This window comes from Alligator sinensis, unplaced genomic scaffold (assembly GCF_000455745.1).
Source record: "Alligator sinensis unplaced genomic scaffold, ASM45574v1 scaffold329_1, whole genome shotgun sequence".
Lineage (NCBI taxonomy): Eukaryota > Metazoa > Chordata > Crocodylia > Alligatoridae > Alligator > Alligator sinensis.
The window spans coordinates 120,117-144,358 of record NW_005842550.1 but is presented as its reverse complement, the minus strand read 5'-3'; the positions used below and the strand labels follow the sequence as shown (position 1 = coordinate 144,358).

The window sequence follows — 24,242 nt, the reverse complement described above, 5'->3', positions numbered from 1 at the left end:
TTGGCCGGATCGAGGCGGAAACCCGGTCCAGAGCTCTGGATTGGATCGATGCCATCTGAAGTGGCTGGATCCGAAGCCAGATCAGATCGCTGCTTAGTCACACAAGCCTACTGAATACACAAGACACAAGCTGCTGGAGTGCGCTAATTAGCATGCGCCAGCAGACTCGATTAATTGAGTCTGCTCCAAAGCGCTGTACTTACAGCACATCAAAGCAGCATCCCCACATGTGTACAGGCATCCTATGAGTTTACCAGCATAAAAATAAAACAAATTCAATAAAAATAAATTAAACTTCTTTCCATTCACTCATCACAATTAAACTCAGTTCATGAGTGTAGGCCTGTTTTTGATTATGGTTGTCAAACACATCCCAGAGCAATATCAATAGATATGAATTGTAGCATTAATATTATTACATTTTTTTCATGAAAAATGTAATATTCACTGCATATTCTACCATTTCTCTGTTGCTTCTGCCTTTTTGTAATATCGATTAAGCAGGTACAATCAAATGGTATAAAATGTCTATGAACAAAAATCAATCTAAAAGCACTGTTACAGTTTAGGTACATGGAACACTTTTAACAATACCGAAAGAAAAAATGTGCTTTACTATACTGAAAAGGAAGTTCAGCATAAGAAAAAAAACATTTAATTGGTCTTGACTTTATATTCTTTGATGTTGTAAAATTAAAATAAAACAAGAATATTCTATATTAACAATGATTCCTAAACAGCAATCATGACTGAAATCAGTGGGATGATGTACAGGTGTGTATGATCAGATTTTAAGTTAGTTATATTAGGGTGGAAGTGAAATACTTTTAGATTAATTGAACAGTCTGGCCTAAGCTTTAAAAACATGGTGAGTGATTCTGTGCACATGGTCTTTCATACACAAATCATTTGTTCCCACAGGTATTCATCAGCAAACATTTGCATTTGCTAATATTACATTCAATCGTCGGGGTGAATAACATTAGAGTGCAGAATTATGCCCGGAGACAAAAAAAGAGCAGAGAACTAGAGACTATATTGAGATAATGTTTGAAAGCGTGGCTGCTAAAACTTATTAATGTTTTGCAATATTTACAACACTCTCACCCAAAGTGACCCTATGGCAATTTATACTCACTGAAGAAGTAGACTTCTAATTACGTGCTTCTAATTGTGTGCCTCTCTGACTGTTATCACCAACACACTTGCACGAGTTTGCGCACATACGTATGTGCACATGCATGCACCAGCAAACACACATGTGCACACAGCTTCTTCCAAAATCTCTTTTTTGTCTTTGAATTAAATTGAGAGGCATAGCACAGTCCTGTGAATTGTTTAAATCCTAAAAAACAGCATATGTACCTTGGAGTTGAATATAAGCCAATAGATGTAACTTTTTTTCCAAAGGAGATGTACCTTTTTTGGTACTAGTCTCACTTTTATCCACATATTAGCCTTTTCAGATTTTGAGAATTCCTTGTGAGGAGACAAACAGAAACAGAAGTGTTATGAAAATCCTTTTACATTGACTGTTATGCTCAGTTGGTGTTACAGTGGTCTTACAATATTCTAGTTACAGTATTGTAAACTAGTTACAGTATTCTAAAACATAACCAAAAGGTGGCAGCCTTCCATCCAGTATCGTTTTGCTAGTGTACTTTCCATGTATATTTTCCGGAACTAGTTTAGTTGGTTAATTGTAAAGAAAAGACTTTAAAACTGAGACCTTGGACTGAATAAAAATATTCTACGTGAATGATAGAAGATTCCAGAATTGTATGTTAGTGCCATTGTATCACTATGTGTAGCTTAGGATTGTTCTTGCTGAGCACTTGTCTGAAAAAGATCCTATGATATTTCAGGCTTGCCCTTAAAAAGATCTGATTTATAGCCTCAGGATTTGCTGTGCAATAGTTAGAGATGGAATAAAACTAGATCATACGATTTCTTTCCCTGATAGAGCAAAAGGTATTTCCCATGTAGATGATATATCAGGAGTTGAATTTCTTATACCCTTGATCTGTTTTCATTCTGTTTCATTCAAGTATGAATAAATTACTTGATCTTTGCTAGAAGGCAAAAATCAAGTTATTTATTCATACCTGAATGAAACAGGATGAAAACAGATTGGTCATGTATTTAATACCCATGAATATATACTCTCTGTGGGTGCCTACAGTTGTTTAGGGGCCGAGCTCTAACTCATGGCACTTTACAGGCCCCCCCACCCCACTCCAACCCAACAGATGTTTGCCTGTTGGGTTGGGGAGGGTGGGGCTCAAGCCCGCCTGCACTGGCCCTGACCAGCAGATGGGGGTGCTCCAGCAGCCTTAGAGGAGGCTGCAGAACCACTCCTCTCCCCAGCTTTGCCCTCTTCCTCCCTTCCCTTCCCCATCCCCCCAGCTCCAGGGCTATCAGCAGGAGAGTGAGGAGGCAGGGGAGGGAGAAGCACACAGCTGCTAGCTGGGCTTTGCCAGACAAGAGCTGGAGTAGGGGCTCAGGATGGAATGGAGCCCCTTCACCCAGCATGCTCCCTCCCCCCCCACCTATCCCAGCTGGGGTATTGGGGGTAGCTGAACCTGCTAGGTGAGGGAGGGTCCATTCCATCCTGTCCCCCCTCCTGCCAGGTTCACCCATAGCAAAGCCAAGCTGGCAGCGCTGCTGCTGTCAAAAGCCCCAGTCAGGGGGTAGGAGAAGAGAGGCCTCCTCTCATATGGACCCCCCCTCCACATTTACCCTGGCTGGGGTATTGGTGGGAGCTGGGCCAGGCTGAAAAGGTAAGGCAGGGCTTGCTTCCCCAACCCCCTGCCTGGGCAGTAGCAGCAGTAGCTTGGCAGCAGTAGCAGCAGCCATGGCCAGAGCTAGGGGGGTGGAATAGAGCCCCCTTGCCTCACAGGCCCAGACTTGCTTCCCCGAATACCTCATCTGAGGTAGCTGTGGGGAAGCAGGGGGGGGTCACGTGGCAAGGGGACTCCACTCCACCCTGCCCCTCCCCTCAAGCTCCGGCCAGGCAAAGTCCAGCTGGCAGCTGTGTGCTGCTTCCTCCCCTTCTCCTGTGAGGCATGGCTGGGCTGGTGATTGCTGGTGCAAGCAGCAGCCCAGCTCTGCAAAGATGCTAAAAATTAAACCTCAATGGAAAACAAGTTCCCTAAGGTGTTGTGTTCAATAGCATCTTTAGCTAATAGCTGATTTGAAAAGGTTAATTTTTCATGTGATCGTCCATTTGAAAAGTGCTCTCCAGCTGTGCACTCCAGGGGCACAATCACACAAAAAATGTAACTTGTATAAGTATCCTAGATGTATTTTTCTAGAGCCAGCTGTTGCAATGTAGTATAGGCTTGAAAGGTACCAACTCCCTGAAAAAATTCAGCATTCATTATTCAGACACCATCCCAGAAAGATGCTTACTTTGCCTCTTCTTGAAAAACCTCCAGTGAAAGATATTTTGAAACTTTCCTAGACAATTTATCTTATTTTCCCCACAGTTCTTACACTTAGGAAGGGTAATGGCAAGCACTAAGAGAGATTATTACCACTAATAAACTAATGACAGTTTAGATTTGCAAAAATTATAGTAAACAGTTTCTAAAATCAAGTTGATAAAAGACATTTTAAAGCACTTAAAAGTACTTCTTAAGATTCTGAAGATTTATTAATGCTTTGGTAATTGCAGAAATTATCAGATAATAGCTCTGATAATCAGCAGAAAAATCTGTATCTTTTTCCTATAGTTTGAAACCATATTTACAGTGGGCCACATGTGCCAAGTACGTGGGGGCCTGTAGGCCCTGACCCCCCTCAAAAAGAGGACTGTCACGTGAAATGTGAAACATCTCCACATGTCCATCATCTTAGCCGCCCTCCTCCTGGCAAAAATAAAAGTTATGCCTATGAAGTGGGCCATATTTAGTCTTGCAGAAGTCAGTGAAAATTCTTCCAGGGCAGAAGAGCAATTTGTTTAAGCTACATCTGTATCTTTATCATATGTGTGCTTCAATACAGACTAGACAAATGACCCCTTCCACATGAAGATTGAAGACATGCCCCTTATGTAAAATGAGTTATGGTGCGGAGAGGTGTATGCAGTGTTCAGACTTTGAAGAGCCTAGGCAGTTTAATTCATGATATGTACATTTTAATTCTCTGCATAGGTCTTTCATTTTTTGTTGATCTGCATGTTTTTTTATTCTTATTTTAAGGCAAAATTCAGACCAATTTTGACACAGTTCAGTTATTTTAAAAAAGGTATAAACTTAGCTTGAACTTTTAACTTTTCTATTGGAGTAAATTGAATATTTTTCTAATTTTCCTTTTGTCATTTGTTGAGCAAAAAAAAAAATAGGTATAAGTAATTCCACACATTATATCAAAAAATCTTTTAAGTAAATCATGCTGTTCTCACCTGAGCACACTCTGATGGCTAGAAAACAGGTTTTGTTATGTATTCACAGATTTATATATTCAGGGCATTAGTAGCAGAACATTTTAGTAACAAACTAGTTTTCTATAAAGGTTTATTTATCAGTCTATTGAGCTAGAAAATAATTGCTCATAACTAAACTTTAAAAGTAGTGCCTGCAAAGCCAGACTTTGACATAAACCGTACTGTGTATTGGCTCAAAAAGAGAATAAATTACCTTAAATGTTCACTTAATATGGTATAATCTTTGACTTGCACAGATTGTTTGCATATGGTGTTCTTTTAGAAGCCATCTGGTTTACTAAATAATTCCCTTCAGCAGTAAAAGCACAGTGTGGGTCTTGGTGGTCTCTTTTGAAATGTTATTGCTATTCTATTATTTTATTCTTTTGTTATGGCTTGCCTTATTATTTATTATATCACTAAAGACCTAGAAATAAAGGCTAAACATCAATGGAAATTAATTTTCAATTGGTATTTGCTAGTTCTTACGGATTTGCTTCCAGACAAGAACATGAAAAATGATGATGGAAGAAAAATGCAGATGGTCAACACGTGTTTGTTTTCTTCATTCGGAAGAAAGATGACAAACAGGAAACTTTCATATTTAAAAATATGCTACAAGGCATATTTTTAATTAAACAAAAGATTGGACAGATAAAAAAGAAAATAAGATTTTTATTTATAAATCATTATCTTTTTTATAGGGTGAACCTGGTGAAGCAGGTAATCCTGGACCTCCTGGAGAATCTGGTACATCTGTGAGTATATTTTAAAATAATTCTGATAAAATAAGCTACGTGGTATAAAATCCTATAGAGGAATTTCTGGTTTCCTATAATCAGATTACTTATGAGATCCTCAGAAGTTTTCCTCACACTTTAACTGAAGAACTGATGTTTATAAAAAGTAACGTATTTGCTTTCAATTATAGCTCACCTCTTATATACTAACAATGCAATTACACTTGTGGACATCTATCTTATCCGAACAAGTTACCATGTATTGTTTAATAAAACTATTTCTTCCAGGTATTACTTTTTTCTTTGTTAAGGGAAAAGTTAATTCAAAATTATAAATCTTCCTGGATGCTAATAGCTAGGTGCACATGTGAATCTAGGCCTGGGTTCTTCTGGAATTTCAACCTGGAGGCTGGTTTGGACCTAGCATTTAGTCAAAAGACAAGTTTTTATGATAAAATTTGATATTTCTCAAAGTTTAAAATGTAGGCTTTTAGTTGTACTTATTTTATAGCTTCCCTTCCATCTTCTGGCTATGCCGTTTTCAGAAAGCAAATATTTTCTATATTTTCTTTTACAGGGCCCAAAAGGTGAAAGAGGAGAAAAAGGTGAAGCTGGACCACCTGGGGCAGCTGGACCTGCAGGTGCCAAAGGCCCTCCAGGTGACGATGGGCCTAAGGGTAATCCAGTAAGTGACAAGTGCATTGGAAGTGTAAACCATTCTTGTGTCAAATAAAACATCAATTCATTTAATAAACGTATAGGGCTATATATGCATTTCTATGGTGTATATTGAGTTAAATATTGTCTCCTTAAAGTATTTTTAAATAACTTTTACACACTTGGTGGTGGATGACATCTGTCTGGTTTCCTTTCCAATTTGTCTAGGGACCTGTTGGATTCCCTGGAGATCCTGGACCCCCTGGTGAACCTGGCCCTGGTGTAAGTATCTAGGCAAATCAATTTGAGAGCCTTATCCTGGTTTCTACTGAAACCAAAGTTAAAATTTTCATGAACTTCAGTGGTAATGTGGTCTAGTCCAGTAGTTCTCAACCTTGTTTGTACCAGGACCCACTTGTAACCATCAATGGCCAGGCCCGACGCAGTACCCCTCACTCCTGACTTGCTGCCCCTTGCCCACAGGACCCAGCCCACCAGTGTGTGGGGCAGGAGGTGGGCTTGTGGGGCAGGGGAAGGGTGTGGTGTGGGGGGCCCCAAGCAGCCCCTCGTAGGCTGGAACTCTGCTACCCCGCAAGGGAAAAGCCACAGTTTCCCATGTTTTACTCCTTCAAAGAAGAATCTGTTTTTTAAGTTTGTTCACAACCCTTTCACTAATTTTTGTGACCCACTTTTGGGTCGCAACTCATAAGTTAAGAAACTCCAGTCTAGCCTGTGAGTGATATTGTTCCAGCTGATTGTGTTTCTGGAATCTTAAAAACTGATACATTTTAATAAAGAGTGTATAATGGAATTATTATTTTTTTAAATAATATCTAATACATTTTTAAGAACATATCCTAGGAAAGAGTAGTGCATCTGAACATACAGTAGCATTGCAAAATTTAATTAAATTAAGTATTGAGCTTCTTTCTCCCATGTTTCTGCAGGGTCAGGATGGTACTGGTGGGGAGAAGGGTGAAGATGGTGACCCTGGTCAGCCTGTAAGTAAACTTGACACTAACAATTTCTGTTTGATGTATTCTTCAACATTAAGAAAAAACCCCAAATTCAAATAAGAGAATATTTTAAAATTATTTGCCTTTTGCATTTATTGTAAACTATCCATTCATTTCTGCACTAATCACAATAAGGCTTTGAGTATGAGTGATCAAATATAGACACAGTTTGTGGTGAGAAATGCGTACCTGGCTTCTGTAGGAAACAAAAGAGATACCCAGATTCCAGTGAAATTCAATGGGCACATCTACACATGCTGTTAGTGCTATAAAGGCATACTGCTCTCTCTGTGCCCTCCCTGTCCCAGTATGGCTCAGCTCCTGGCTCTCCACAGGACTGGGACTGGGGAGCTCTATCCTTCCTTGCCCAGCTCGGTGCTGGCCAAGAGCTGTCCCATGTCAGCCTCTGGTCAGCCCTAGACTGCTCAGGGATTTCACCGCCCAGCCAGGAGCTGGCAGGGAGCTGTTGCAGAAGTGGGACAACTCCTGGCCAGTCCCTGGCTGCTCAGGCATTTTTGGCCAGGAACTGCCTCAGAAGTAGGATTTCCCCGCTTGAGCAGCACCACAATGGGGAGGTGAAGGGGTGGGGAGGGGTAGAGCGCTACCCTGCCCCAGTGCTGCTCAGCTCCCAGCTCCTGTCCTCCTATTCTAGCTTATTTGTAGTAAATATTTATTTTGGTGAACATTATGATTGACAGAATTATCTGTAGAGCTGAATGCCAAGATATAAAAATGCGAGAAGCTAAAACACTGTTATATCTCATACTGGCCTACACACATTAATTTCTTAGATCACATTTGTTTATAATCCTAGTGACTTTAGTAGAGTAACATCAGGGATGAACTTAGTCCTTCATTTTTAACCTTTTTTGGGTGCATTATCTATAATGGAGCATTGGCCTGTGTAGTAAAAGCTGCAAAAATAATTGAATTCTAATAAAAGTGAATGTGAAATTGACAGCAGTTGCCTAGTTCAGTAACAACCAAATCAGCCTCAACAGTGTAGAGAAGCCCACACAAAGGTAGAAAATTGAAAAGCATAAGAACAGTTTTAATTAAATGAGGCAGTTAGCTAACATATTATTCTGTTACACCTTTTAGTTTGAAATGTTTTCCAATAACTAACAAAAGAAAGGGAACAAAACCCCTCAATATGGTTGTGTTTGATTCACTAAAAATCCCAGATCGGGTTCTAAATACATTCAGGCTAAGATTTGCTGAGTAATCAGGCATCATTTTTACCCACATTTCTGATCTTAACCAACTATCAAGTTCTTTTATTTAATGAAAGATGCTATATTATTTCAAATTACATTTGTTGTGCTTAAGGCTGTGTGGGTGGAGGTGGGGTGGGGGAGAGAGACTTTTTTTCTTTACTACCATTCATCAAATGGCCTTGAAATATTACTATGGATCATTTGTATTTTCAGGGTCCACCAGGCCCTTCAGGTGAAGCTGGCCCACCTGGTCCTCCTGGGAAGAGAGTAAGTAATTTCTGTCTCTTGTACATCTTTCTGATCAGGACACTGCATTTTAAGGAGCTCCTAATGGGCTCAGGTATTTGTTATCAGTGTTATTCCTATTTTATATGTTGATTGCAACATTTGAAATATGGTTGGGTTTGTTTTACTACTCAAAGAAAGACATATAGATTCATGATGAGCCTAGAAAGAAGGGGTTTTGAAAAGGTGTCTTTGGCCTGTGTTGGCTTTGAGACTTGTATTAGGATTGGAAAAGAACTCCAACCTCCCAAGGAAGAGTATCAGGAGATAAGGGTCTCCTGGATCATATTGGAACAAAGGATAGATGGAGCATAATTACTGCCACAGTCCATAGTGGTGCAGTGTGTTTGTGGTAGAAAGCACTAATGACCAATGTGAAGCTAAAGAGAGTAGTGGTATGGCTTTAGCCCCAGTCCTATGAGGTAGCAATGGGTACCTGCAAGAGAATGCAGGCCCTTCAGTTGTGGTCAGTTTATGCATCAAATTCAGGAGACACTCCAGGTACAGTGGAAGAAGACATCTTGTTTCTAACCCACACCTGGGATGCACAAAATACTCCATGGTGATTTGCAAAGATGGTACCTGAGTAGTAATTTGTTTTTACAACAAATTCAGCATCATTTTGTTTCCAATCCTTAAAGTCACATTTAATTACTTTGCTTTCAACTCTGGCATACTCTCTTGCAAAGATAAGATAATTTACTTCTTCCAAAAATATGGTTGCCTAAAAGCTCATTAAACTAAGGCAAAACTTGAAATTTCAAAAAACAGATGAATATGAAGAATGCCTTTTGGCAATTAAAACTATGATGAAAGTCACACTTTTTGTGATATTCAAAGTTTTGGAAGAAATAGTTGGGACTTTATAGTAATGAAATAAGTTAGAGCAACAACAAAGCTCTTTTAATTCATTCTGTGGCTGGCCTGCCAATGAAGAATCAGGGAGCCTTAACCATCTACCTAATGGCCACTGCTTGTCCACATCAAGCAGAACATAGACATAAGGAAGTATTGATTCCCTATAACCTTTTCTTGCCAAACAAAAAGCCAGAATGTGCCTTATTTCTTTTGCCCCCAAAAATTCAATTTCTGCCAGCATAAGGAATAGCATTCAGAGGTAGCTTTTTTATTCCTGGACAAAAAATGAGAATCAGTACAGGTTCAGCTGAGTAACTTCTACTGGCTACTTCCAGTAAATTCATATAGCTTCCCTGAAGTTCAAACAATGCTTGAGGCTATCTTTTAGTTACTGAATAATAATTAGATTATAATATATTGTTCCAGCTAGACTTGTTTGTCATTTAGCTAGTTTCAATTTGTGCACACTTTTGACCATATTTAAAATCCAAATTCAAGCACACTATTGTGTAAACATTGCTGACAAACCAGAACAGTCTCATCTATTCAAAGTGAAATATTATGCAGCTGGTGTTGTCTGATGAGCTGTGAGTGAAAAAAAGCATTACATATGGAAATACTGAAAGGTTGATGTTAGAAGGTTAATACAAGACAAAATACTTCAGGAGATCTGCCTTTTATTGGCAGTAGGCAAAAATAATTCTCTAACTCCCATAAAGGACTTTAAAAATTTGCTAGGTATATTAGCAAATATATATTATATTAAATCTAATTTTTGGCACTTGAAATAAAATAAAGTATGCAAAGTATTATGTTTTTTTACCTCCATTATATCCACCTTGTAAACAGCTTTAATAGTAAGCATTTCTGCAATTTATGAAGCCCTCCCATTGTTCCTGTGTCTTTCAAGTATTACAAATGCAGCTAATCGAAATGTGTAAATAATGCTACAACTACAGACCTTTCGTGGATGCATCAGCCTAGGTTTTCATTAAAGTAATTACACACAGTTCTTACTTAAAAAAAAAAAAGATAGCATCATTAAATGTAAGCTGAAAGCTATTTAACCAAATGTGTTAAATTGGTCAATTTAATAGGCTTGAACAAACTGACATACTGAATTAGTTTTATCTATTTTGCTCAATAATCTATTTGCTCCACCAAGTAACAGTATGTTCATAGCACTGCAAATGATTATGGTATCATTAGCAATTTTATCACTAGAATCAGATTACAGCTTGATTGGATATTAGCAATTAATATGTTTGCTAATATCCAATCTCTTCTATACCAAATTTGTATTTGTTCTATACCAAATTACAATTCACAGCTTTATTACCTTGAAAGGGAACCGCTTATTCCCAGCAAAGGATATATTATATTTGATTGTGTTTAGATAAAAGCACAGTAAAAATGCAAGCATTTATCTACACACCTCCAATTTAGTGTTAATAAAAGAGAAAAAACCCTGTGTATATCTCTTGCCAAGTAATCACATTCTTGAGTTCTCTAATAATATACTCTGGAGTAGCAGATTCTGTATTAAATGAATGCTTGAAACCTTAATGCTTGTAGAAAATATTTTGCTATATTTATGTTGCGCTTAAAAAAGATAATGAAGGATTTCAGCCTTCATTATTTTGTTAATGCGATGGTACTCAAACTACCATTTGCTAAACGTAATAAGTAATACAGTAGAATTTGTTTTATCAGGAAACCTAGCAAACATCTTCTCATCTGTATCAGGTAGACATGCCATTTCAACAGCCATGCTGCTGCATACAGAAGTGGAGACTTGTGGCATGACCACTGTATAACTGGAAAGCAACATTCCTTCTAATCTATTTTTCTGTCTGTAATGACAAACTAACTAACCTCAACGTTCATACTTGTAAGTGTGGTCCCTAAACGCCTCTCTTCACCTACTCTCTATATTCACTCTATCATTTATTATGATTTTCTCCCTTCCATTTTTCTTTTTTATTTCCAGGTTTATATCTATATATATATATATATATATGCATGCCAAATATTCAGATGATGTGGAATTTTCTGAATCCGATTTCTCTTCTCAGTCATAATAAATTGTATTTATAACTAGTTTCTGAGTTTAGAAAAATCTGACTTCTTATATTATCACTTCCACATTGTTTCCCTGGGAGATGCCCCAAATAACTAGTTTTTGGTGAAACAGTTCTTTGGGCCAGTAGCATAATTTGAGAGGGGTGCAATTAGCCTCTTAGTAACTAGTGTAACTTAGAAGGCGTGCAAAATACTCTCCCCACCAGAAGTCTTTGCCATGGCAGGAGCAGGCCTATGCCACCTAGTCATAGAAGCCAGGCAATCTTCTGAAGTCAGCAGACTTGGATAAGCTTAGTAAGTGGGTAGATGTAAACCTCATCACGTTCAATACTGAAAAATGCAAGGTACTCCACCTCGGGGGAAAAAAAAACCCGCAGCACACTTATAGGCTCGGCAGTGCTACGCTGTCTTGCACCACGGCTGAAAGAGTCATGGGGGCCATGACTGTCCATAAGATGAACATGAGCCACCAATGTGATGTTGCAGCTGGTAAAGCAAACCAAACTCTGGATTGCATCCATAGATGCTTCTCAAGTAAATCTCAGGATGTCATCTTCCCACTGTACTTGGGCTTGGTGAGGCCGCAGCTAGAGTACGGTATCCAATTCTGGGCTTCACAATTCAAGAAAGATGTCGAGAAGCTTAAGAGAGTCCAGATTCGTAGATTATAGAGTCGGAAGGGACCCAGTGGATCATCGTGTCCGACCCCCTGCCCCTGGCAGGAAAGAGGACTGAGGTCAGATGACCCCAGCCAGGTGATTGTCAAGCCTCCTCTTGAAGACCTCCAAGTTAGGTGTCAGCACCACCTCTCTTGGAACCCCATTCCAGACTCTGGCCACCATTATTGGAAAAAATGTCTTCCTAATGTCCAACCTAAATCTACTTTCCACTAGTTTGCACCCATTATTCCTAGTTACTCCCTGGGGCGCTCTGGTAAACAACACATCCCCAATTCTCTGCTGTCCTCCCCTAATAAATTTATAGGCGGAGAGCCATGCGCATGATCAGAGGGCAAGAGAATAGACCTTATGATGAATGGCTGAGAGTCATGAGACTCTTCACCCAGGAAAAGCGCAGACTCAGGGGTGACCTGGTGGCTCCCTATAAGTACGTAAGTGTTGTGCATCAGGATTTGGGGGAACATCTGTTCAGCAGAGCGCCCTGAGGGATAACAAGGACCAATGGTCATAAACTCCTCCAAGACTGTTTTAGGCTGGACATAAGGAAAAACTTCTTTACTGTCTGAGCCCCCAAGGTCTGGAATAGACTCTCTCCAGAAGTGGTGCAGGCACCTACTCTGGACTCATTCAAGAAACATTTGAATGCTTATCTTGCTGGGATCCTTTGACCCTAGCTGACTTCCTGCCCCATGGGCAGGGGGATGGACTTGATGATCTTCAAGGTCCCTTCCAGCCCTAATGTCTATGAATCTGTGAATCAGTCTACACCAATAGTATGTGGAGGGTGGGGTTGAATGGAACAGTGCCCCTTTCCCATGGATTTGTGCAATGGGAGCTGCAGCTCCTCACCCAGTAGCATATCTGGGGGTCAGGGGGCGCATATGGTAAAGACCAAACAGGACACCAGGGGCAGCTCCTAGGAAGCTTGTTTTGTCTACTGGGCAAGGAGCTGCATCTCCAGTAGCAAAACTCCTTTGGGGTAGGAGGTGCCATTCAACTTGACACCTCTCCACCTTAATGCACTACTATGCACAGGGCCTTCTATGGTGCTGCACCTGCCATAGCAAAGTCTCCTGGGGGATGGATGATAGCATATTCTGGTGCCCCCTACTGCTTTGCCAGGGAGGCTGCAGGAACTTGGTACACCTTTGCCTTGGGCAGAAGCTTATACAAGAAGAGGGGGTTTTAATTGTGGCATAATTATCTATATAGTATGCAAAATGAAGTGAATATGTTCTGGAAGAAATTAACTAGGTTCTGGTTGATTTAGGTTATTATTAATATCTTACAGGCTCTGCTTTTTGGAATTAGCTATTCATGGATGAATTCAGACATATACTTATAAGGCAGTGATTCTCAACCAGGATGCAGTGGTACCCTGGGGCTCTCTGAGAACATTTTAGGGATGCTGAGGGGTGCCAAACAATGTGAGAGACTTACAAACACTATGAGGTTTACATACATGATTTGCAAGATAAACCCAGAGATTTCAAATTGAAATCCAGAATTGTGGTCTGTTTTAGTTCTTCACAACCGAAAAACTGCTCTATTAGTTTTTCTGTAGTCAAAAAAGGGGGAAAACTGAGAGCAGCCATTTTCTGCAGGGTGCCTTGAGTCTATCCAGGTTGAGTCTAAAAAGTTTGTGAACCACTGTCATAAGGAATTTATGCTAAGAAATGGTTATAGCACAAATGATAATAATTGTACGTGGAAATCTGTCAAGGAATTTTACACACTGTATTCAGAAAACTATGAATGTAGCAAGAGAAAAATCTACTTGAAGTTATTTTATAGCTAATGAATGAAGGGCCAGATTCTCCGGTTTGCCAGAGAATTCGGCCCTTCAGTCATAAACAATAGAGCGTCTACATGTGTGCCCCACTGCACATTGGTACTACGCAGTCATTTAGTATTTAGCACTAAGTACTAAATGACTGTGAAGTACCCATCAGTACTGTGCAGTCACAGCAGCACACGAGTTTTTTCTGACCCTAGTGCTCAGTAGCTCATTGCTACTATGCAGTAGCTGCAGCATTGCGGTTAGTGCCTGCTAATGCTACGTCGCCATAGCAATGAGCTACAGCAGTGTAGTATCTCATGTAGATGCACCCACTGAGTACTTAAAACAATAGATGACCAAGGCAAGACATCTGTTCTAAAATACTATTTGATTAATTTATTGGATCAAAGTTTCTAGAAGACTCAGCATTGGCTTAATTGTGCCTCTCTTTAATATATAGAAATGCTTTCATTGACTTTTGAAGATCCCATCCAATGAGGTTTAAAGGCTTTTGCACAAAATATAGTACACATTTTTATACTGTCTCCTTGTTTATATAATCAAGAGGTATTTATCTGACATGACATGCTAACCTTTATTTCAGCTAAATTACATGTTTTCTTATAGGTTTTAATAATACATGTATAATTAAAATATGAAAAGAATTGTGTATTATGAACTTTCTTGTACTTTTAAAAATAATTTGTCTAGTTTTCAGGTTCTAAAAAGGAACAATCAAAATACAGGGCAGAAAAAAATCAATAAATATTTTCTTGTCTTGCTTAGGCAAGCCCAGAAACATTCTTTCATGTCTTTGAAATCCTATTGGAATAAATGTATTGGGTTATGTGTAGATTGGACAACTTGTGGCATTAAGAAGTAAGGAATATTACCATTTTACCTACTCAATGGCAAGAGCAATTTCATATTCTCTCTCAAAGCAATTAATTACCTTTCTAGGCACTATGGAAAGAATTTTGTTTTCCCCACTGGACACCCAGAGAGCAGCTTATAACCAAATCTGAATTTCCTGACTAAAGTGTAGAAGTAATACTATTACCCTCTCCCGGCATGTTAGTACTCCATTTTATAGAAATAGGGAGGTAGCTGTGTGTCCTCAGAAGTTGATCCAATTCAAGTATTGGGGGTCCTGTATGCATCCCAGAGAGATACTAAGGATCACTGCTATATTTTAGTCAACTAACTCAGAGTTGTTCTCTAGTAGAGGTACCTATACACATGCTTTGACATGTTCTAATTGAAACGCTCTAGTATTGCCACAGTGTCATTTGTATAAGGCCTTGCAGGTTTAAAAATGGCTGCTGAGGCACTTTAACTAAAGCTTGTCAAATGAGCTTTAGTTAAAGCATCCCTGTTCTAATTAAAATGCCCTCCCCTCCCTAAGCATGTGTGTAGGCACCCTCTACATGTGCAGGGAGGGTGCTCTGACATGCTATCATTACAGTGTGTTGGAGCAGACTCAGTTAATAGAATCTGCTGGAGCATGGTTATTACCACACTCCAGCGATCTCCAGTGTCACGTGTATCAGCATCCCCTGGCCATGGGGGGCTTTGAACTAAAGCTTGTTTGATGAGCTTTAATTCAAAGTGCAGTACCCCATCCCCTGACATTTTCAGTGCAGAGATGCTGATTCACATGATGCTGTGGGCGCTTTTAATGAGCATGGCTCTCAGAACTGCATTAATTAAAGCACCCCCCCCCCACACACATACACACACCTCCCAGAGCATAAGCACCCTTACTTCCTATTTTAGTCATTTTTATTTCTTTTATATGCATAAAAACATTCATCACCAAACACTGAGAATGGAGTCATCTCAAAACACATACCCCTGAGCACACATTCCTCTGTTACCACTTTTTTGAGTAATGCTCAGTGTTTTGGCTTTCCCCTACCAGTCGCCTCTGACAGGATCTATAGTGATGGCAGTCAGCCTAGGGCCTCCAACATGTACATACCATTATATAATGAGTCACTGTGTATATGTGCATTATATTCTGTGTTGAGCAGCAGGCATATAGTGGTCTACTGGCTTATCTGGAGTCCTGACAGCAGGAAGAACTTTGTTCAAATCTTTTCTTGATATGTGATCCTTCTTTGTTGTAGGCAAGACATTAATTTCACTGTCTGAGTTCCCCTCTCTGTAACATAAGGATTAAAAACTTGCTTATCTTACTGGGTGTGAGGAAGATTATTCCAATATTTATAAAGTGCTTTCAAGATACAGAAAGAAGAGTTTGCTTTATAATGTTTCGTTTTACATTAAGCCAATTCTTACATCTTTATCTAGGAATCAAGAGATTACCAATATAGCTTGATTTTGTCAATGTCAGTTTTGAGCTTGAGCTCTAGGATTTGCCCGTTTTTTGTTTTTTTTTACCAGAGTTGTTTTGTTTTGGGCTGGGCTGGGCTGGGCTGGGTGGGTTGTTTTTTTGTTTGGTTGGGTTTTTTTGGGCGGGGGGAAGGCGTTACAAGAGTTGTGTTTCTAGAAAATTGTACTGGTTTTCAGTTTCACCATTCCACTTAAAGTAAGTGTGAGATGTGATTAGGTTCTGATTCTGATGGCTAAAGTCTTATAAAATAGAAAGTCCACACAGGTGACAAATATAGGGCTAATAAACCAAAATGAGGATGCAATCTGGACGACTGATAAAAGTAAGTATTCCCTGCTCTAGGATAATATATCTACCTTGTTCATTTCAGAATATATTCTTTAGTCAGGATGTACATTTCAGCATTATTACAAAACATGCTACCATATTATTTGCTCCAAATTCTTAGATTTTATGTGACAAAGTTTAAAAGGAAGTTTAATGTGTCATCCAATATTACTGATTTTCTTGTCCTTTTTAAAAAGCCAAGTTTTATATGCAATATCCTACATGTATACAAGGCAATAAAAATAAATACATCAGAGTGAACTGGGTCCTTCAATCAATTGATTTTTCTGCTTATTTTTCTCTCAGGTTTTTGGTGTGTGTGTATTTTGGGCCTGTCAGCTACAAGGCTCTTGACATTTTGGCATGCTAGTTTATGAGGTCAAATTGATTACTCACAACTAAAGCTCTGTACATCATATTAAAAATATAAGGTTAAAGGGATAAAGTAGAAAAAGTCAAAATGAGATTTATCCACATTTTTTTTCCAGCCTAGAAAATGTATGGACTTGCATAAAATAATAGTTTTAGACTGTGCATCAGAGCAGGCTTCTGACATTTTAAAACTAGAAGCCAAGGTAACTGCTTGGTCACTTAGTTCCCTTTATGTGTCATGTGCAATAACATACAACACTTTGAAAAATAACATATAATTTATGCAGGATTTTTTTTCCCATTTTGGTGATAGCATCTTGCTGCCTCAGCAGGATGTCCACAGCACTTGTAAATGAAGCTGAATTCCTCTTTCCCCCTGAGTAAAAATATACAGAATGCATAATAATGTTGTGAACTCAGTTCTGATCCTAACAAATTGCTGACTAGTGGTGTTGTGCCATGGAAATAATTGATGGTACTTTCTTCAGTAAAAAGTATATTTTCAATCAAACTACAGATAGCTATGAATAACATTAAATTATCAGAAAATTCTAAAAGGGAAAATGCAGAAAAAGAATCCAGTCTACAAAGGTGATATAACATAAATTTGGGTAAAGTTTCTTCTGTTTACTTCACATGCTTGTATAGAATTTATCTGGCATTATATCCAAATTGAAGTGTAACACAAAATCATAAACATCATCAGGATAGCTGGGGGAGAAAACATGCATTAATTTGAACTTATTGTTGTTGAGGTGTTTTATGTCAGTTAAAATTTACCAGACACTACAACAACTCAAGTGTAGGAAGGTAAGATAAATAACAATTAGTAGTCTTTCTCTGTAGAAGCACCATCTGTGCTATTCCAGCAATCAGAGTCTGTTAGAAAGAGCTGTTCATTTACCTGCTTTGCGCTTGATGCAACATTGGCACTGCTTGATAATTAATGCACCCCCTTTGTTTAGCAATCATGATTCATTGTATTTATAATCTAGCGATCACAGTGTTTTTAGCTCTGCTAATTGACGTTGCAGCTGCATTCCTAGATAATGCAGAGAACATATTTCTCAAATATGTAATATTGCACTCAACCCCTTTCAGCTTCTGAAGCTGAAAAATGATGGTTTTAACCATTTCAGGAAGTTGGACAAAAATGATTTTCTAGCGATAAAGATAAAGTTGATTCAGAAGAGAGGAAAGCTTCCTTCCTTTAAAATGTATCTAAGTGCTTTTTTTCATATACCTGCTAATCATTTTAATTTGTGACCACTTTAAAAGATGACCTACTCAGACTTTGGTAGTTAAGCATAGTTCAACATCAGTGTCATAGATCTGACCTCAGAGCCCCAGGTTTTTCCCTGTGTTTTTGCTGCTTGTCTCAAAGAACAGACTCAAGTTTGCTCCTGCAATGTCTCTTTGACCCCACAAGCCTTAGTTACACTGCCATACAGCAGACTGTACATCTTCAGCAGGGGAATCTTTGCCAGCTCCAGGTGGTTTCCCCTTGCATGAGGCAAAATGTAAGGGTCACCTCCTTTGTAGAAGAGGCATGCCTGGAATACCACTTGTTCCAAGTTCACAATTTATCACAGTCTATTAGTAAGGCAACAAAACATCAAAAGGATTTATTATGTAGAAGAAAATAAATGCAAAAAAATGTCCATAGAGTCTGGAGAATGAAAAATAGAAAGAAAAATAACAGATACAATTTCTTACCTTCTTGGAATCATACAAAATTAGGATTGGAAGGGACCTCAGGAGGTCATCTAGTTTAACCCCCTGCTCAAAGCAGGACCATCCCCAACAAGATCATCCCAGCCAAAGTTTTGTCTAGCTGGGTCTTGAACACCTCCAAGGATGGAAATTCTACAACCTCTCTGGGTAAACTGTTCCAATGTTTTATTACCCTTCTAGTGACAAAATTCTTCCTAATATCCAACCTAAACTTTTCACGTTGCAACTTGAGACCATTGCTCCTTGTTCTCTCATCTGCCGCCACTAAGAACAGTCTAGCTCCATGCTCTTCTGAACCCCACCTTCAGGTAGTTAAAGGCTGTGAGACTAAATAAGCCCAGTTCCCTCAGCCTCTCCTCATAAGCCATACACCCCAGCCCCTGAACCATTATTGTTGTCCTCCACTGAACCCTCTCCAATTTATCCACATCTTTTGTGTAGTGGAAGGCCAAAACTGAACACAGTATTCCAGATGTGGCCTCACCAGTGCTGAATAGAGGGGAATAATCACTTCCCTTGACCTGCTGGCAACCACACATACCAATTCAGCCCAGTATGCCATTAGCCTTGTTTGCAACAAGGGCACAATGTTGGCTCATATTCAGCTTATTGTCCCCTGTAACCCCGAAGTCATTTTCTGCAGTGCTGCTGTCCAGATAGTCAGCCCCCAGCCTGTACTGGTGCATGGGATTGCTCCATCCTAAGTGCAGGACTTTGCACTTGTTCTTGTTGAACCTTATGAGATTTCTTTTGGATCAGTCCTCCAATTTTTCCAGGTCATTCTGAATCCTAGCCCAACCCTCCAGTGTATCTACTACTCTCCCCAGCTTGGTGTCATCTGCAAACTTGCTGAAGATACACTCTATGCCATCTTCCAGGTTGCTGATAAAGCCATTGAATAAAATCAGCCCCAGTACTGATCTCTGGGCCATTCCACTTGACACCGGCTACCAACTAGACATCAAGCCATTGATTACTGCCCTCTGAGCCCAATGCTCCCAGTTTTTTATCCACCTAACAGTCCATTCGTCCAGGGAGTCTGTACTTCCTTAGCTTCCCTGTGAGAATGTTGTGGGAGACCACATCAAAAGCCTTGCTAAAATCAAAGTATACCACATCCACTGGTCTCCCTGCACCCACAAAACCAGTCATCTCATCACAGAAGACAGTCATGTTGTTCTGACTTGCCCTTGGTGAATCCATGCTGACTGTTCCAAATCACCTTCTTCTCCAAGTGCTTAGAAATTGATTCCTTGAGGATCTGCTCCATGATTTTTCCAGGGACTCAGGTAAGGCTGACTAGTTTGTAGTTCCCTGGAACTCCCCCTTTTTACCTTTCTGTGTTTGCCCTTTTCCAATCATTCAGGACTGCTCCTGATCACCATGAGTTTTCAAAGATGATGGACAGTGGCTCTGCAGTCAGATTAGCCAGCTCCTGTAGCACCCTCAGGTGCATCCCATCTGGTCCCATACTTCCATCTTTTCCAAATCATCCCTAACTTTTTCTTTCACCCCTGTTTGCTGCTCACCTCCTCCCAAAACTGTGCCACCCATTGCAGTAGTCTGGGATCTGACATTGCCTGTGAAGACTGAGGTGAAAAAGGCACTGAGTACTTCAGACTTTTTCTGCACCCTGTCACAAGGTCGCTTCCCCATTCAGTAGAGGACCGACACTTTCCCTGATCCTCCTCTTGCTACTGATATACTTATAGAAACTCTTCTTGTTACCCTTCACATCCCTGGCTAGCTTCAACTCCAGTTGCATTTTGGTCTTCCTGACTTTATCCCTGCATGCCCAAACAGTGCTGTTATACTCCTCCCTAGTTGTTTCTCCAAGTTTCCACTTCTTATAGACTTCCTTTTTTTGTGATTTAGTTTACTGAAGAGTTTCCTGCTAAGCCAAGCTGGTCTTCTGCCATGCTTGCTAGTCTTCATGCACAATGGGATGGTTTGTTCCTGAACTCTAAGTAAGGCTTCTTTAAAGTATAGCCATCTCTTCTGGACTCCTTTTCCCCTCAGACTGACTTCCCAAGAGGATCCTGCCCCATTAGTTTCCCGAGCAAATCAAAGCCTCCTTTTCTGAAGACCAGGGTCCTTACTCTGCTGCTCTCTATCCTTCCTTTCCTCAGGACCCTGAACTCAATCATCTTGTGGTCACTGCTGCCCAAGTTGCCATCCACTACTACATTCCCCACTAATTCTTCACTGTTTGTGAGCAGGAAGTCAAAAAGAGCACAGCTTCTAGTTGGTGTCTCCAATACTTACACCAGGAAGTTGTCCCAACACTTTCCAAAATCTTCCTAGGTTGCCTGCACACTGCTGTATTGCCCTCCCAGCAGATGTCAGGGTCATAGAAGGCCCCCGTGAGAACCAGGGCTTGTAATCTGGAAACTTCCACTAGGTGCTTGAAGAAAGCCTCATCCACCACTTCCTTCTGGTCTCATGGCCTATAGCAGACCCACACCACAACATCACCTTCATCGCTCTCCCCTCTGGCCCTAACCCATAGACTTTTGGCAGGCCTATATCCAGTTTCATACTGGAGCTCTGAGCAATCATATGGCTCTTTTACATAAGTGCAACTCCTCCTCCTCTTCTCCCCTGCCTGTCCTTTCTGAACAGTTTGTACCCATCCATGACAGTGCTCCAGTCATGCTAGCTGTCCCACCAAGTCTCTGTTATTGCAATCATGTCCTAGTTTCATGACTGTGCAAGGACTTCCAATTCTTCCTTCTTGTTTCCTAAGTTCTGTGTACTCATGTAAAAACACCTAAGGTAACTGGTCAATTGTCCTGATTCTTCAGAAAGTATGAGAACACATCCCATATTGTCCTACTTGCTCTTCCTTCAGCTCAACCACTTACCTCAGGGCTTTGGTCTCCATCCTGTGGTGAATCTAGTTTAAAGCCCTCCTTACCGGGCTAGCAAGCCTATCTACAAAGATGTTCTTCCCTCTGTTCATCAGGTTGATCCCATCTTTTTCCAGCAATCCTTCTTCTTGGAACATCATCCCATGGTCAATGAAGCCAAAATCTTGCTTGCGATACCACCTGTACAGCCAGGTATTGATCTGCAGGATGCAGCCACTCCTGCTTGGCCTTTTCCCTTGACCAGAAGGATTAAAGGGAACATGACCTGAGCCCAAGTCCCCTTCACTCTTGCACCCAGAGCCCTGTAGTCACTTTTGATCTGCTCAGGACCTTCCCTGGCAGTATCGTTGATGCCCACATGGGTGAGCAGCATGGGGTAGTAGTCAAAGGGCCAGATCAGTCTCAGTAGTCACTCCATGCTATCTTAGATCTGGGCTCCAGACAAGCAGCAGACTTCCTAAAACAACAGGTCAGATTGGCAGATGGCTCCCTCTGTCCCCTGGAGATGGGAGTCTCCAACCACCACTACCACCTGTTGCTTCTTCTTGGTGGTGGTTGTCTCAATCCTTCCCACCTTGGTGTGGCCTGGCCTCTCCTCCTCCACCAATGCAACATGCTCCTCCCTCTCTGTTGCTAGGGCTGCATATCTGTTCTCCAGACAAACTGATGCAGGTGGAGATGAAAATTTCTGCTTGCTTCCAACTTCCACCCTCTTGGGAGTCCATGTCCTCTCCCTTCTCTAGCACTGCCTCTGGCAGTTCTTCCTCCACAATCCCACAGGTCTCCTTCAGCCTTGAATCGATGAACTCCTCATGGTGGAGGTTGCTTTGGAGCCTCACCACCTCTTCCTGTAGCTCTCTTGCCTGTTCCCTGAGAGGTACCACCAGGAGGCACCACTCACACTGCAGGTGGTCCCCGACCTGGCATCACTGGAAGGAACCTGCAAGCCATACTTGCTACAGCACCAAACCTGGACCTGGGTGGAAGCCTCAATGATGAGTGGCCCTGCCTGGACAGAACAGAAACCTCACAGGTGCAAGCAGAGGCAGTGGCTGGGGCAGGGGGGCTGGGCCTGGCTCCAGCCATTTCCCTGGGTTTCTTAATCTGCCTTCTCTCTATTACTGTCCTTCTTCCAAGCACCCTGCTGACTCTGCCATCTCTCATAGCAGGGGTCCTGGTTTTACCCTAGCCATGGAAAAAGCCGAAGACCAATTCCTCCTTCTCCCCTCCCTCCACCCCACTACCTTAGTGACAATGCCTAAAATATGTTGAATCCAGCCCCACTCTCCATCAATACTGTTCCATTTGCTAAGGAAAATCCTCCAGAAACTTTCCTCCAGCCAGGGAAATCTGGAATTTCCCTAGTTATGGCCCATTTCCCTGAAATATTTTTGTTATTGTAAGGCTGATGTTTCCCTTTGCATGCAGATCACTACTACACTTACTGTCATGTGTCTGAGGGGGGCAATTGCTCCTGCCCTTTTGAAACAATTGACATGTGATACTCAATAGTTTATCTTTTGCCCTGTCCATTAGGCCTGCATACTACAGTTTTTTCTGACATGTAAATAGCTATTAACTAGAGATCTGTCTATAACCTTTTGCTTAAATTATGACACAAAATTGCATAGATACATACACATAGAATAACAAGTTCTGTGCAGCGATAAAAGTGATACAAATAAATACAGCTTATCATTAGCTTTGGAAAAAGAGAAAACATAAATCTAACTCAGGACAAATATCTCTGCATGAAGCGCTCTGCATCCCATTATTGTTCCTGTTTTTTGGTGTGGATCCATGACAATTAGGCATGAAAAACAAATGTGAATACAGACTGGGCTGGTAGCAGTGGTGACATAATAGATTCCTCTTGTTCCTTTGAGTCAGTACTATACCATTCCCCATGATACTGTTTGGGTACATTGTGCTGTAGTATGTAAATCTGTATCCCTTATTATTCATGGTTATTATAGATGGCCATGACAGAAGCATAACTGCTGTTAACACATAGTTAAATTACAACTTGGTTAATTATATTCTGGTTGCAGTACATTCAGTGGGAAAAGATCCAGTCCTTCACTTTTCTGTCCAGGCACAAAGGTTGTACACCAACGGGGGAGAATAGTAGGTCCTACATTCTACCCTAGCTATGGCTTCATTTCGGGATTGAATGAGTAATCTTTGCATATCTCTAACTAAATGTTTAAAATTGGATGTAAATCCTCAGTACCTCAATTCAAGTGAATAGAGCTTTGCATCAGTATACATCATAATATGTCATCCTGTGAAACTGTGGGGGCCAAATTAAACCTTAGTATAAATAGATTGAATTTATACTTGAACTGGGAGCTACAGCTCAGGGCGTGAAGAAGCACATATTGTGCCATTCTCCATATAACAGAACAAGATGCTGCTGCTTACATTTTAATTGAAAGCCATGATGAAATCCCTATGAAGTTTGATAGGAGCCGATCTAAGCCAATGTTCAACTTTTAATTATAGTTTTAACTTAATTTTTGTGAATTTCATTGTCATCAGATTGTTGAGTTCTCATTTTTACACTGTTTAAGTGTAATCCATTGTCTTTTAAATGCAGCTGTTCTAACTCCAGATGAATTATATAAAAATAAAGGAAAAGTTTAATAAGGATTTACTGATATTTTTCATCCTATCGCTAAGAGGATCAAGATATAAATTTCATTTAGATTATTACCAAATGTCAATTGTATTATTTACTGATATACTAGGATTCATAAGAAAATGTCCTGTTATATTTTATATGACTTTATTATACTGGTTATGAGCTAGTGTTTGTGCCATGCCTAACACACTTTCCCTA

At 40.3% G+C, this 24,242-nt stretch overlaps 1 protein-coding gene across 3 annotated transcripts in view; it reads left to right on the top strand.

The window, feature by feature from the left end:
• COL11A1 (collagen type XI alpha 1 chain) overlaps positions 1–24,242 on the top strand; it is a 269,666-nt gene that overhangs the window by 215,469 nt on the left and 29,955 nt on the right. For all 3 annotated transcript variants that reach the window (XM_006032152.3, XM_014523947.2, XM_006032150.3), the window contains 5 exons: positions 5,131–5,184; positions 5,744–5,851; positions 6,052–6,105; positions 6,771–6,824; positions 8,270–8,323. In XM_006032152.3, the coding sequence (XP_006032214.1) occupies positions 5,131–5,184; positions 5,744–5,851; positions 6,052–6,105; positions 6,771–6,824; positions 8,270–8,323 (324 nt within the window). The remainder of the gene's footprint in view (positions 1–5,130; positions 5,185–5,743; positions 5,852–6,051; positions 6,106–6,770; positions 6,825–8,269; positions 8,324–24,242) is intronic.